Source organism: Xiphias gladius, chromosome 1 (genome assembly GCF_016859285.1).
Source record: "Xiphias gladius isolate SHS-SW01 ecotype Sanya breed wild chromosome 1, ASM1685928v1, whole genome shotgun sequence".
NCBI lineage: Eukaryota > Metazoa > Chordata > Actinopteri > Istiophoriformes > Xiphiidae > Xiphias > Xiphias gladius.
In genome coordinates, this window is record NC_053400.1 from 5,728,660 (window position 1) to 5,742,366 (window position 13,707).

The window sequence follows — 13,707 nt, forward strand, 5'->3', positions numbered from 1 at the left end:
AGTCTAGGAGGGAAGACTAAATAACAGAAATAAAACAAGACAACAGGACGGTGAATTCTATCCCATCACACTGAAAACAAGCTCACCTTCCACATCCCTCTCATAGAAATACTCTTTTCCAAAATGCCATAAAACTTAACGGGGAAAAAAAAGGAAATGATCGAAGCCTGTTTATTGGCGCCAGCATTTTCCCCTTAGCTGTCAGTAAATACTGCCTCTCCTCCAATGGAGTGGGTGTTTTGGTATTTATGGGTTTTAACAGGAGGAGTGTGATCATCATATTGACTGGCCTGCTTGGATCCTAATGACGGCCTTAAATCTCAGGGAAACACACTGTATTCTACGTTGAGTTACAGTCAAATTAACATGGAGAGGGAATCCAGAAGGGAGGAAAACAACGCACAAAGGATTGTCAGACATTTAGTAAAGGGGTTGCAATAAATGGTCTTCAGAGGTAGCAGAGAGAGAATGAGATGGGTTGGAGAGGCTGGGCAGAATCTAATGTGCTCACCTCTATTATAAGAGTCATAAAATATATTTAATGTCCAAAGACTGGGCTCTTTGAAACAACATAATGGATCATATTACAAGTAATATGGTGTCACACTTTGGCTCCCGCACTAAACAATTCGGTCTGCACTTGTGTGGATCTGCATTAGGCTCACTCCCATCTGTGTGTCTGTACACGTGTGAATATTACTGATTGTCGGTTGATTTACTTTAAATCCACCAACGGTGTGCTTACTAAAGACTGTAATAACGACATAGAGGAAGGACACGACAGCACGATCCAAGCAGCTCAGATCTGTGCTGAAGAAACTGAATTTCTTCCTTCTTCTCACCTCCTCTGACTTGCATGTATAATGACTTTTCTACCTCACTTAAATGTTATCTATCTAAATAAATTCTATTTCCAGTTACATTTTTTTTTATGCGGACAGATACAGTGTAATTGTATAGGAGAACTGAAACATTTAATCAGTCAATCGACAGAAAATTCATCTCCAAAAACTTTGATCATTGATTGCTTGGTCATATTTCATATTTTTCTTGTCATCAATAAATGTAAACAAAAGGGAAGCACAAAAAATTACAGCATCTCTCGACACTTTACAACTTTGCCGACCTGTCTGTGACTCTCAGGCCCAGTCTTATTTGCTCCTACTGAAGACATAAAGCTTTAAAAAGCACAAGTTCCTAAAACAAATGGGCACCGTAGTTTTTAAGAAACGAGGAAAAAATTGCAGAGAGAAAGGCTTCCCAAACAAGTCAGCAGTGGTACTCAGACAAAGGGGGGAGGGGGCTGTAAATTGGAAAAAAGTTAAAGATGTTAATATGCTCAAAGCGTGCACGAATACAGGCACTAAATGTCACATACAGTGCAGAAAAGGCTTGGATCAGCAGCTACTTTGGACTGCTACGTGGTTCGAACTTGGAAACAGTTTATGCTGATTTGTCTCGAGAAATAGAGAAAAGGCAGGAAATGATGTGGTAGATGTGTCATTCAGTGAAACCATTTACACTAAACAATAATGACTATAATACAAAACAACTCACATTATTGATAGAGTGTGAAGGCCATATCTAGCCATATATAGAAATGCCACAAAAGATGTAGAGAGGAGGAAGCCGACTCAATAAGTCAAAAATTTTGGCATTCCATTATTTTTTTGTATTATTATCATTATTTTCACCGCCGCTATTTCTCTGAATGACACATTTACCAGGTCAATCCCCGCCCTCTTTCTGTTTAATAGAGATACATCAACATAATCGTCTCCTTGCCGCCTGAGGAAGAGCGCCAAGCTCAAAACATGTAGCAGTCTAGAGTAGCTGCTGATCCAAGCCTTTTCTGTGTTCCACATACCTTCTGGTGCCAGTATTCATGCAAATATTGACCATATCAAAATCTTTCACTCTTTTGCACCTCACGGCTCCCTCTTTTCAGAGTACTGTAGTTTTTTGCAAGCACTACTACAATGGGCAGCTGTGGTTCAGTGGGCAGAGTGGCTTGTCAACTAACTGCAAGGTTGGGAGTCTGATCCTTGGCCCCTGCTCTGCACATGTACATTTTTTTTTCAATAAATGACTAGTCTATAGCATGTGATAAAATAGTTATTTTGTCCAAATATTACTGCAAAACAAAAAGATATTCAGCTAAGAATCATGTAAAACAGACAAAAAGCAGCCCAACCTGACATGTGAGAACTAATTGTTGCAATTCTAAACAGAAGTAAATAGTATTTTTGTTAGGTACCATTTTCACCTGCAGAAAAAAGACGCATTTGGTGCACTAGTGAGTACGTAGGGCAGCAGGAGAGGGTATGGCAGATCAGTTTGGTAATAGTTACAGTGGTACATGTCACCCAGTGATGTGGGTCACTAACGTGTTTTAATAGTTTTTTGAAAACAATGGAGCTCTATGGCACACAGGAACAGGATATATCAGGCTATGGATACACAGGAAATACATTTTAGTAGGATACATTGTTCGTTTGGTACTTGTCATGGTAGTTGCTGACAGTAAGAAAAACATCACCTGACCTATCCTTTAAAGGTCCATGGTAAGCCCACACAGGTGTTTTCATTCGTTCACATTTTCCCTGATTCAGGACTGTGTGGCTGTGTCAGTGGCTGTTTGACCGACATCCCCCCAACTCTCCTACTAGTTTTGTTGCACATGCTAGGGCGGGACAGACTATAACTTTATCTTTCTTATAGGTACAAGACTGGTGGTAATGTCATATTTCCCAGTATAGCTCCACCCATCTTCCGCCTGAGTTCTAATTAGACATTAACAAAAACAAATGTGTTTGGGCACCGGACATTTCAGTCATTACCTCCACCAAGGAGGTTATGTTTTCCCTTGTGTCTGTTTGTTTATTCATTTGTCAGCAGGATTACACAAAAGCTAGTGAACAGATTTGCACCAAACTTGGTGGAGGGATGTGACATTGGCCAAGGAAGAACATTTTGGGCAGATCCGGATCATGTACGATGAATTTGAATTTTTTTTCTCTGATGTCTGGTGTATGTTGTTTGACATTGGCCTTGGCAGAGGTCTGCGCTCTCTGAGTGCCATTCTAGTTTGTCAATTTTAAATTCCAAACCTAAGCCTTTTTCTCTGAAGACATTTTGACATGTCATAATAAGAAGAGCACATGCAAATAATAAAATGAATGATGGCTGATGCCTCAATTTCAGGGCCCTGGTATTGTTGCTGGCTCACTGTTGTACTGTCACGGTCAACTGGGACACTTCAGTATAAGTATTAATAAAATCTGTGCTTTTCCTACTATGACTTGTCAAATCGACTGCTTTGAAAACCACCTATCAGCTGGTTCCAGCCTCTAAAATCTAAAAATTAGCTACTTTTCTCTGTTTTAAATCATAGTGCATTTAATATGTTTGGTTTTCAAAGAAGCAATTTGAAAACACCACCATGGCCTCTGGGAAACTGCATCAAGTGTTGTATATACACAAATCAGCGACAACATTGAAACGGGTAGGTGTTTTTAATGTTGTGGCTGATTGATGTTAAGCATTTTCAGAAATCTTACAGACTAAAAAAGTGGTTGCCAACCTCTGGGCAGAGGACTGGTATAAAGCCACAGTACATTTGCTATCAGGCTGTGAGGCAACTTTATTACTGGGCAGAAAAGCTGAATAATTAATACATTTATCTGCAGCGTATTTGTGAGGGACAGCCTGTGTGTGCTGCATCTTTTTTCATCACTCAGTTACAGCCACAACAAGAGAGAACAGACTTTGAATTACTACTCAGTAATATAATATCTTGTAAGACAATATATTCCATTGATAAACACCCCTCATAGTGATCCTATGGATTAACAGATAAATGACAAATTGATCGATGTGTACCAAATACCAATCATTTGAATAGATAGCTTCCAGCCGCAGGCAGATAGCACACACGTAGTAATAAATAAAAATTAGGCAGGTAAGTTGGAAGGTGTCCACCATCCAGACAGACATTTAACTTTGCCTCGAAACTGAACTTTAATACAAAGCTCGTGGGTGCGAGAAAGAGAACTTGATATAAAAAGTTAACCTTTTATGACCAATGACAGGCATAAATTTGGTCAATGCGACTAAATGCAAATGAGAGCCAGACAATATAAATGCCAAAAGTAAGCCTGCACTCATCATCTGATAGCCGATGGAATCGAGTTATAGGCTACAAGTCTTCTCCCTGCTCGATAAAATGACCGCCACTATCAGCTGACAGTGAATGTCATTGCTGCTGAACAGAGGAAATTGTGCCTTGAAGTTTTGAGTAATTGAATCTGTAAAAGTCATCGTATTACCCTATAATGTGATATGCAGATTCAGAGGGGTTTGCAATTTACAAAAGGTTTGAACTACTATGAAATTGCCAACCTCCCCCTACTTACCTCACGCAGACACAAACTCAGACACAGACAAAGATACACTCACACACACACACACACACACACACACACACACACACACACACACACACACACACGCAGACATGCACGCACACACAGTGCATCATTAACCTAGTTTCCCATTTCTCATTGCTTCTGGCATTGCTGTTCGTGCTTTAGAGAAAATTGAGATGTGTGACTATAAACCTCAGATGGTATTTTCTTACAAAGATGTGGAAACACTCCTCACACTTTGGCTGATTATTCTAATGTCTCCATGACATGACCCGTCAGGATTTAAACATTCTTGACAAAGCCTCTCAGAGTAAGAGGAAGGCTGGTGAGGCATTCTCATCCACAGAGTAGTGGATACGGTGAAGGACGTAAAATTGTACTATACACACTATGCGAAGCATATTTTCAAGACTTTCTGAGGAAGGCTTGACAAATTGCAATGCTTTTACATTTATAGAGTGTACATAAATACAGTGACAGCAGACCACAAAGCAGGGTTAAAATAACTGTGGAAGGAAAAAAAATCTTTGTGGATATTTCAGAGTCTGTGCTAAATCCACGTAGGTGAAAAACACAATAATAACAGGCCCCTGAACAACCTAAAGTTCTAAGATTTTTTCTCCTAAAATTTTAAGCAGTGAGCTAAAAATAATTCATGAAGCACTATTATGTAGGGGATACGTGTGTCTTGAGTATGTAGTTGCTGTCAAGTATTGCATTTATAAAAGTGCCTACACACAGGCAGGCAGGCAGATGCAACCATCATTACATATTGTCTTGCATACAGTCTGCTACTATGGAGGGGCAGAAAACACATTATGGAACCAATATTTGAAGGGCAGAGCAATTTGGTCATGAGCTCTTTTAGTCTTGACTTTCAGCAATCATATTCTACAGGGGTGTCCTGAGGATGTGAAGAAAGTAAAAAATTAAAACGCTCAATAGTTAGTTAAATGAGAACTAACGTGCAGACACAAAGAACAAAAGAAAAGGACAGACTTTTTGGAAAATCCAACATATCTAACCTTTTTGGCTGTCAATGACAAAGTTGCCTTCCTCGTTTCCTGTGGTGATCTTATATGTGATCCCGTCCCCGTCGGGGTCCTTTGCCAGCACCGTGGCAACAAGTGTGTTGGGGCCCGCGTCTTCGGAGACGAACGTCCGATATCTGATAGAACAGATACAAACACACAATCAGCACCTAACCTACACTTTTCTGCAGGAAGACGTGTCTTCTGACACTGAGCTGTGGAGGTGAAAATGATACACATTCAACAAGGTTTTGTCAGTGTTTCAAATCAATTCCATCTAATTCATGTTTGACCATTAGTTCAATGCTTCAGAACAACGGCAACTTGCTGCAATACCCATATAAATATACTGATTGATATGAATCATAAGTGTGTCACAAGCTAATCCATTTACAGACCAACCAAATGCATTAGTATGTTTCCCTCACTATACTTTATAACTTTGTTATAAATTTAGCAGTTACACTCTTGTGACCAAGAAGAACTCATCAAATGTTTACAACTGCAGCCATAAGAGGCCTAACTGTGATTCCCCAAAAAGTAAATGGTTTTTAAATTGTGATCGTACATTAGGCGCACAATACTGGGACACATTTGGAACTGGTTTTCAACATAGTAAAAAAACTACATATACCAGACATACACTCTATGTTAAATGTCATGTGTTTCATGAGAGACATATTTTGGAGCACAGCATTGTTAGTTTCCTTTTATACCTGCTTGTTAATTGCTTCCACCATGAGCACCAGGTGGTGATCAGACTGATTTGAAGATCTAAACTGGCAGAGTCCTGAAGAGGAGCATACAGAACTACAACAGAGCAGGATTCAAAATAACCTCACAAATTCACTTTTAGGTATAATTCTGGTAACCATCATACCTCCTATGAAATACACAAAGATATACAAGGTTTTCCACCAGCATCACGGACCTCTGACCCCCTCACACCACCCTGCCTTCAAACCTTCCATCATAGAATACCTACAATCTAAAAACTTTCAAAGAGATAGAGGGAGTACGTGGGGTTGGGTGGTAATGGTGCAAACTACCTTCCTTTCCCTGTGATACTCCTACAGTAAAAAAACATACAGTACATAGGAGTGGTTCTCAACACAGCACTCGTTTTTTTGGTTGTGTTGACTACTGGTCTGCATCACTGTCCTGGAGGACATTCAGAATGGTGAACCCTAATCAAAATTTAATGGTGTGTATGTCTGTTGCTGGCTCCTAAATCTTTGGACAAGGGACAGGGAAAGAACGCATCCTTGAGGAAGCAGAGAAAGAAAAGATCAGCTTGGATAGCAATGCTTTTACAACTGTGTTTAAAGCTTGTAAACATTGAAGTGATGCTTTTCTGAGCACCGCACAAAAGAAGCAGCAGTATCATAAGATCATCTTTACACTACAAACTGACCTTCTGGTTAGATGCCTCTAAGACATTATGACATTTTGATATACTGATGTGATTAAAAGCACAGATAGATATACTGTACATGTAAATAGAAGAAATGCTATCCCATATAAATATTAAGCATATTAAAGGTAGGCTACTTGAAAAGAAGATGCTTTTAAGTGTGATGAATTAACAATTATGTATCTCTGATAATCTGTTATATAAGTATTTTATATATACTGTATATAACCCATTCAAGCTAAATGATTGACTTGCCTTGACATGCATTTTTTTTATCAGCCCCTGCATGCCAAACTAATTTCAGCACCTTGCTCTGGAATTCCCCCTCACTTCTGTATCTGTATCGTAGTGTAGCACTTTGAACCTCGGCTTTGAACTCTCTTTTGGCCTTACAAAGACATCTCTGAACCACTGATGTGCTTGAAAGCAAAACTCCTCTTGAAAGGCTGGCCTCTCTACCTTGTTGACATGAGGTTCACACTCTTGGGACACATTTCAGTTGCACATATGGGAGGAGCTGAAACCATTGCATAATACAACATGCCAGCCTCTCTGGGTCATTAGGGTAATATCAAGAAGTGCCTTGGCATGAGGAAAAAGACATTTTAACTAACATGATATTATGGTGAATCTTGAATGGGTTACTTTTAAATTAAAACTTAGAAATAACCATTTCTGAAGCAAATATTAAAAGATGAGTTAAGTCAGAATTTTTGAGAATTTGAGAGTTTTACAGGGTTGACAGCTAAGTGAACTCTGATGATTGAAAGAGTACATTACAATAAATATTAGAATAGTACATATTGCTTATTGCATTTTATTTATTGAAATGGATAAATAAGATAGCCTAAGTGAGCAAGTATATAGCTGTTCCCAGCGGAGTGTCCCTTGGTTTAAAAAACCTTTCTAGAAGTCAAGTGTCATTATATTTAAACATGAAGGAATAGGACAGATCACATCAATGATATCAAGAAAATGCCATTTGACTAGAGAAAATTCACCAGAACACCCAGACAGCAAATTGCATTCACTGCAATGACAAGTTAAATTTACAATACTTCACATCAGGTTGTCCTTTCACAAATAATGTTGTGGTCACTCAAGAAAATCCACATACGGTTTACAGTGGGGAACTGTTTTTCTTGGAAAGTGCACCAATGACAGTCCGCTAAGGATAAGTAGGAAGAACATAATTTGGCCTAACTGATGCAATTGTGGGCGTTTTTCACTCTAGGCCAAAGCTTTAGCCTAACAGACTGACAAACAGACGGACCCCTCAACCAACCACTGTTGCCTATGTGTTTGTGTGTGCACCTTTTTGCATATTGAGCTTAAAGGTAAGACTAAAAGATGTGCTCATTCTTCTGTTTCTATTTATCAATGACTCATTGCCCGCCCGTGTGTGCACCTTTAAAATGCAGGTGTAGTAACTCACACATTCTGTCATAAACATACATCTCCGTCTTTCACTCCGCCCTAGCAACGAGGCCTATTCTTTTTGCACTGAAAACAAGGTGTTCTCATTAGTTAAACACTGTGATCATGTTCTGTCACTGCTGTCTTTCTGCCTCAACAACAATTGGACTAGTTCTGCCTGGAAAGATCAGTGACATGCCACTTTGCAAGCTGCACACTTCTCTGCAGATCAATAAGCAAGTCAGGTGAGGGGAGATGCTGTGCTGTGTTTCTTTATATATGTAGTTACTCTAGAGGTACATAGGGCACATTGATCAAACGGCTTCAACTTGTGGTCTAAGGAAGCTGTTTGAAAGATCATTAGATAATTGCTTGTATTTACCTCACCTGAAAGCCTAAAAGAACTTGGCCTCCTTGTGCATTTCTGCATGCAATTTGAAAAATTACAGATGCTGTCTGTGCAGTTGAATTTATGCATGACTCTTTCACAGGGGCTACTAAGCTTCTTTTGTCCTGACTACCCAAACTGAGTCTACTTTTACAGATGCAGACAGAGTAATCATTATAGATTCAAATGAAGCCAGCTTACAATTAGGTGTATGATTAAGCCTGAACTGGCAACTGCAGCTGGTGTTAGCCTGTATCGGTCTGTACAGCCCATCAACTTTGGAATATGCTGAGAGCTTAGCACCATCTATGGCAGTGATGAAACAATTAAATTATTGCTGAGTTATTAAAACAAAAGAAAATTAATCACAGTTAAAAACTAGCTCATTTAAGTTATGTATATCAAGCAGAAATGTGTTGCTCTGGATCCAGTTCCTGAAATGTGAGGATATGCAGTTTTTATTTTTTAATATTGCAAATTGGATACGTCTGGCTTTTAGACTGATGGCTGGAGACTTGAAAACACCATTTTGGGGTCTGGGAAATTGTAATTAGCATTTTTTTCTTATATTTTATAGACTAAATTAATTACAATAACAAAATATATCAGAAGATTAATTGTTAATTTGAATAACTGAGATTGAGATTTAAATTTTATTCTTAACTTGGAAATGGCAGTTCACAAAATAATCTTGTCACACTCGCTTCCTCAGACAATGGCAAGCGGGAAAACTATCTGCTTAGAAATACTGAGTTCTAAGAACAAAAGCTCCAGAACAGTCACTAAAGGGACCTTGTGGTGAGATTGTTTTGTCAGAAAAAACTGTCAATTGCAGTCCATATGTATAGTCCACGTACCACCTAAAATGTTTGATCATGCAGACTGTACGTGCCTACAAAAGTGCTGACTTCACATATGTGGAACAAATCTGCTAACACAAGTATCCAATGTAGTATGTATGTGTAAGTATCAACCCAAAAAAAATAAATCAATAAATCAATAAATCAATAAAAGTTAGAAAGGGAATAAGATAAGATACTGAGGACTATTACACTAATCAGCCACAACATTAAATCCAGTGACTGGTTTTAATGGTGTGGCTGATCGGTGTACGTAACTGTTCACAATGAAAATTTCAGGGTGGTGCATCGTTTGGCACTGTGGCCTTACAGCGAGAAGGTTCTGGATGATAGACAGCTGACCTGTTAGTCTAGCTGTCCAGCCAGGTACACCCTGGCGACCTGTCCAGGGTGTACTCTGCCTCTAGCCCAATGTCAGCTGGGATTGGCTCTAGCCACCCAACGACCCTAAAAGGATAAGCTGTATAGCTAATGGATGAATGGATGATGTAAATTTCATAAGTACACATCAAGAGATGTGCCATGGCAAATTTTTCAGGGAGGCATTTTGAGGTTAATCCTACTTGACACTTAAATCAACCTAACTTCAACAAATACCTTTCTCTAATGCTTTCAAGCAGATGCTCATGCTCTGCATGAAGGACTGTCTATGTGAATGTTTGAGTGAGAAAATGGAGAGAGATCAGGACAGATCACTGAGAGGAAGCATAAATCCCAGTAGTTGAGCAAGACTGAGATGCCTTTTGCAATCACTTTCGGGCTCTACCACAACTCTGATTTGCCCACATCAATGCTTCAAATCAATTGGAAATCGCCTTAGACATACACCACCACACACTAATGACTTTTTAACCTCTTTAATTTACTTTCTGTTTTACTGTTTTCATTCTGTTCTTTTCTTCATGGAGCAAAACAGATGTGTTAGACCGGTGCCTGATTTCAGTTGTAAAAATTAATAACTGTTCCTTTAGTTTATGCAGTCCAGGTGCAGATTGAGAATGGGGGAAAGAGAGAGGACAATGGGGTGTGTCTGTTTGTACTGAATAGTTGGGGATCCAGACCATCAACAAATCCATCCAACTATTGCTCACTGACTGTGCTATTTATTTGCTGGAATACCTCCTGTCTAGTTCCCTATTAATCAGTACTATTGATGGTATGTTTCTGTTTACTTGTTGAATTACTACTCACATTGTATGTATTATTCATATATGGAATTGCATAGGTGGACAGCGTTGGTACCACAATTCTGAGTATACAGTGGGAGAGTTGATGGCAGCAATAGTAAAACAATCCCCACTCAGAGCCTTCAGGTGGATGCAGCAGTAATAACTGAAGCAATTACAGCACTGAAGGACTAGTGTTTGCTATAGCAAGATGATAAGTGAGGGCTCTGACAGCTTAAATATACCATCTCATTAAAGTGGTGGGTTAGATATGTGTATATGTGAGCAGAGTGTTTCGTGTGAACGAATTTTATGAGATTTGCCCCTGTCAATATTCCTATGACATGTCTGCTGGCTTCTGGTCTGTATACCCTTGTAGAGTTTGACAGCTCAATCTGTTGAATCTTTAGTATATTTTTATAGGAGAGAACCTTTTGAGGGCAAAGATAAGATAAGATTTTTTTCTCAAGCATAATCAAATTGGGTGCAGATACACAAGAGAGTTACACACGCAGAAAAACAAAGAGTGACCTGAAAACGTATTTGTCGATATGATTACTTTTATAATCCCCCTAGTATCCAGGTGATGGATTTTGATCATATTTGGGCAATGATTTTACATGGTTTACATGAAACATAGAGAAACCTTGTTAATCATGTGTGTGAAAATGCAGTTCTAACATTATCCACATTTCTGTGTGGGTGCCTACATTTGTTTGACTCTTGGAAATCTGACCACTCTCTCCTGTAAAGACAAGAGTTGCCTCGCAGACTCAGCAGTTAAGGATGAAGCCACAGTAGTTTCTGTCTGCTTGGACTCTGTGGCCTTTAATACTCCCTGCTGGATCAGGCTTCTCCCTCCGATCGCCAGTGATGAAAGATGAGCGATAATATACAGTTAGGTATATAACTATTTGGACAGTGGCACAATTTTCAAAATTTTGCTTCTGTACACCAACACAATGGATTTGAAATTAAGCCATCAACATGTTATTGATGTGTAGACTTTCAACCTTAATTAAAGGGGCTCAACAAAAATATTTCATTGACCGTTTACGAATTACAGTCAATTAAACCATTGACTGACAATTAGTTTCATGGCAAGGTGTGGCCTGTTTCCTCATTATTTCATAACAAATTAAGCAGATAAAAGGTTGATCCCAAGCGTTGAATTTACATTTGGTAGCTGTTCATGGGAACTCTCAATATGCAGCCCAAAGAGGTTTCAGTGCAAATGTAGGAGGCCATCAAAAAAAAAAAAAAAACCTATCATACAGAGAGCAGAACCTTTAGGAGTGGCCAAATCAGCAATTTGGTATGTTCTTAAAAAACAGGAATACACTGGCGAGCTCAGCAACAACAAAAACCTAGAAGACCACGGAAGATAACTAAAGGGGATGATCGCAGAATTCTTTCCTTGGTGAAGAAAAACCCTTCACAACATCTAGTCAGGTCAAGAATACTCTCAAGGAGGCAGGTGTCAAGGTCTACAATCAAGAGACGCCTTCATGAATGTTAATACAAAGGGTTTACCACAAGGTGCAAACCACTGGTAACACTTAAGAACAGAAAGGCCAGATTAAACTCTGAAAAATGAACGTAAAAAAACCTGCCCAGCTCTGGAACGAGATTCCTTGGACAAATGGAACCAAGATTAACTTGTACCAGAATGATGGGAAGAGAGGAGTATGGAGAAGGCAAGGAACGGCTCATGATCCAAAGCAAACCACATCATCTGTCATCTTTACTGCAGCAACTGAAGGTGGCTGCAGTAGAGGCCTCACAAAGCATCTCAAGGGAGAAAACTCAGCCTTTGGTGATGTCCATGGGTTCCAGACTTCAGGCAGTCATTGACTACAGAGCATTTTCAACAAGTATCCAAAATAAGTCCTAATATTTATAATTATGTTAGTTTGTCCAATTACTTTTGAGCCTCTGAAAATGAGGGACTATGCATAAAATGGCTGTAATTCCTCAACGGTAAATGCAATTTTTTTGTTTAACCCCTTGAATTAAAGTTGAAAGTCTACACTTCAATCACATCTTGATGGCTTCGTTTCAGATCCATTGGTGGTCAACAGAGGCAAAATTACGAAAATTTTTTTAACTGTTTAAACACCAAGTAACTTGAATTCAGAACACGCCTGCACAGTTGGCCGACAGTGATCATAAACCTGTTTAAGGTGTGATTAAATGCCACAGTATCCCAGTTGCTATAGGGGCTCGTTTAGGTTTCTCAAAACGTGGATAAGACCTTATCCAGGTTACATAGGTAGGTTACATAGGTTGCATGTGCTAAAAGATTTTCCAAAAAGATGACCAAAATAAGATACTAGTGTCCATGTAAACACACTGAAATGAAATATTGAAAAACTAACCCGCCAGTAATACCCATTGACTGTTTTCAGTGTGATACATTTTAGTGCTGGACATCTGTGAATCTTCCCATGTACACACATGTAAAGCAACCCTGTCTCCTTAAAAATGTTTTTAATATGTTTTGTACAGAATGTAATTGCAACGGATTATGTTTTCTATTGATATAATGAGGACATATTGTTTATTTACATAATTTGCAAGTTGCAAATATTGTATGTTGATACTGCATGAATCAGTAAAATGTTCAGAGACAATGTATTTGTTTTTCACCAAAATATCCAATCTAGCTGTACAATATCCACTTGTAGTGACTACAGCATTATAAATTTATAAACTTCATTTATGGTAATGTTTAGGCACTGATAGCATTCGGTTAAGATAAATGAAAGATTGTGGTTTGGTTTAATACACAAAAAAGTGTACAGTGATTTTAGACACAATGTGTGTATTTACATTTAACCAAAACCACAATCTTTCCCTAACCTTAACCAAAGTGCTTTTGTGACCTAAACCTAACAAGAGACAGGAGTCTGGATGTAAACCTAGTGTGACAGTCATGCGCTTTGTACACCCACTTCCACCCAAATCACACCCTGGTAACTCCACTACTATTAATAATTGCAGTG

General features: G+C 38.9%; 1 protein-coding gene across 1 annotated transcript in view; it reads right to left on the reverse strand.

Moving 5' to 3' along the window:
* si:ch211-186j3.6 (neural-cadherin) overlaps positions 1 to 13,707 on the reverse strand; it is a 299,335-nt gene that overhangs the window by 183,504 nt on the left and 102,124 nt on the right. Inside the window, exon 7 of the mRNA XM_040139108.1 lies at positions 5,453 to 5,595. Within this exon, the coding sequence (XP_039995042.1) occupies positions 5,453 to 5,595 (143 nt within the window). The remainder of the gene's footprint in view (positions 1 to 5,452; positions 5,596 to 13,707) is intronic.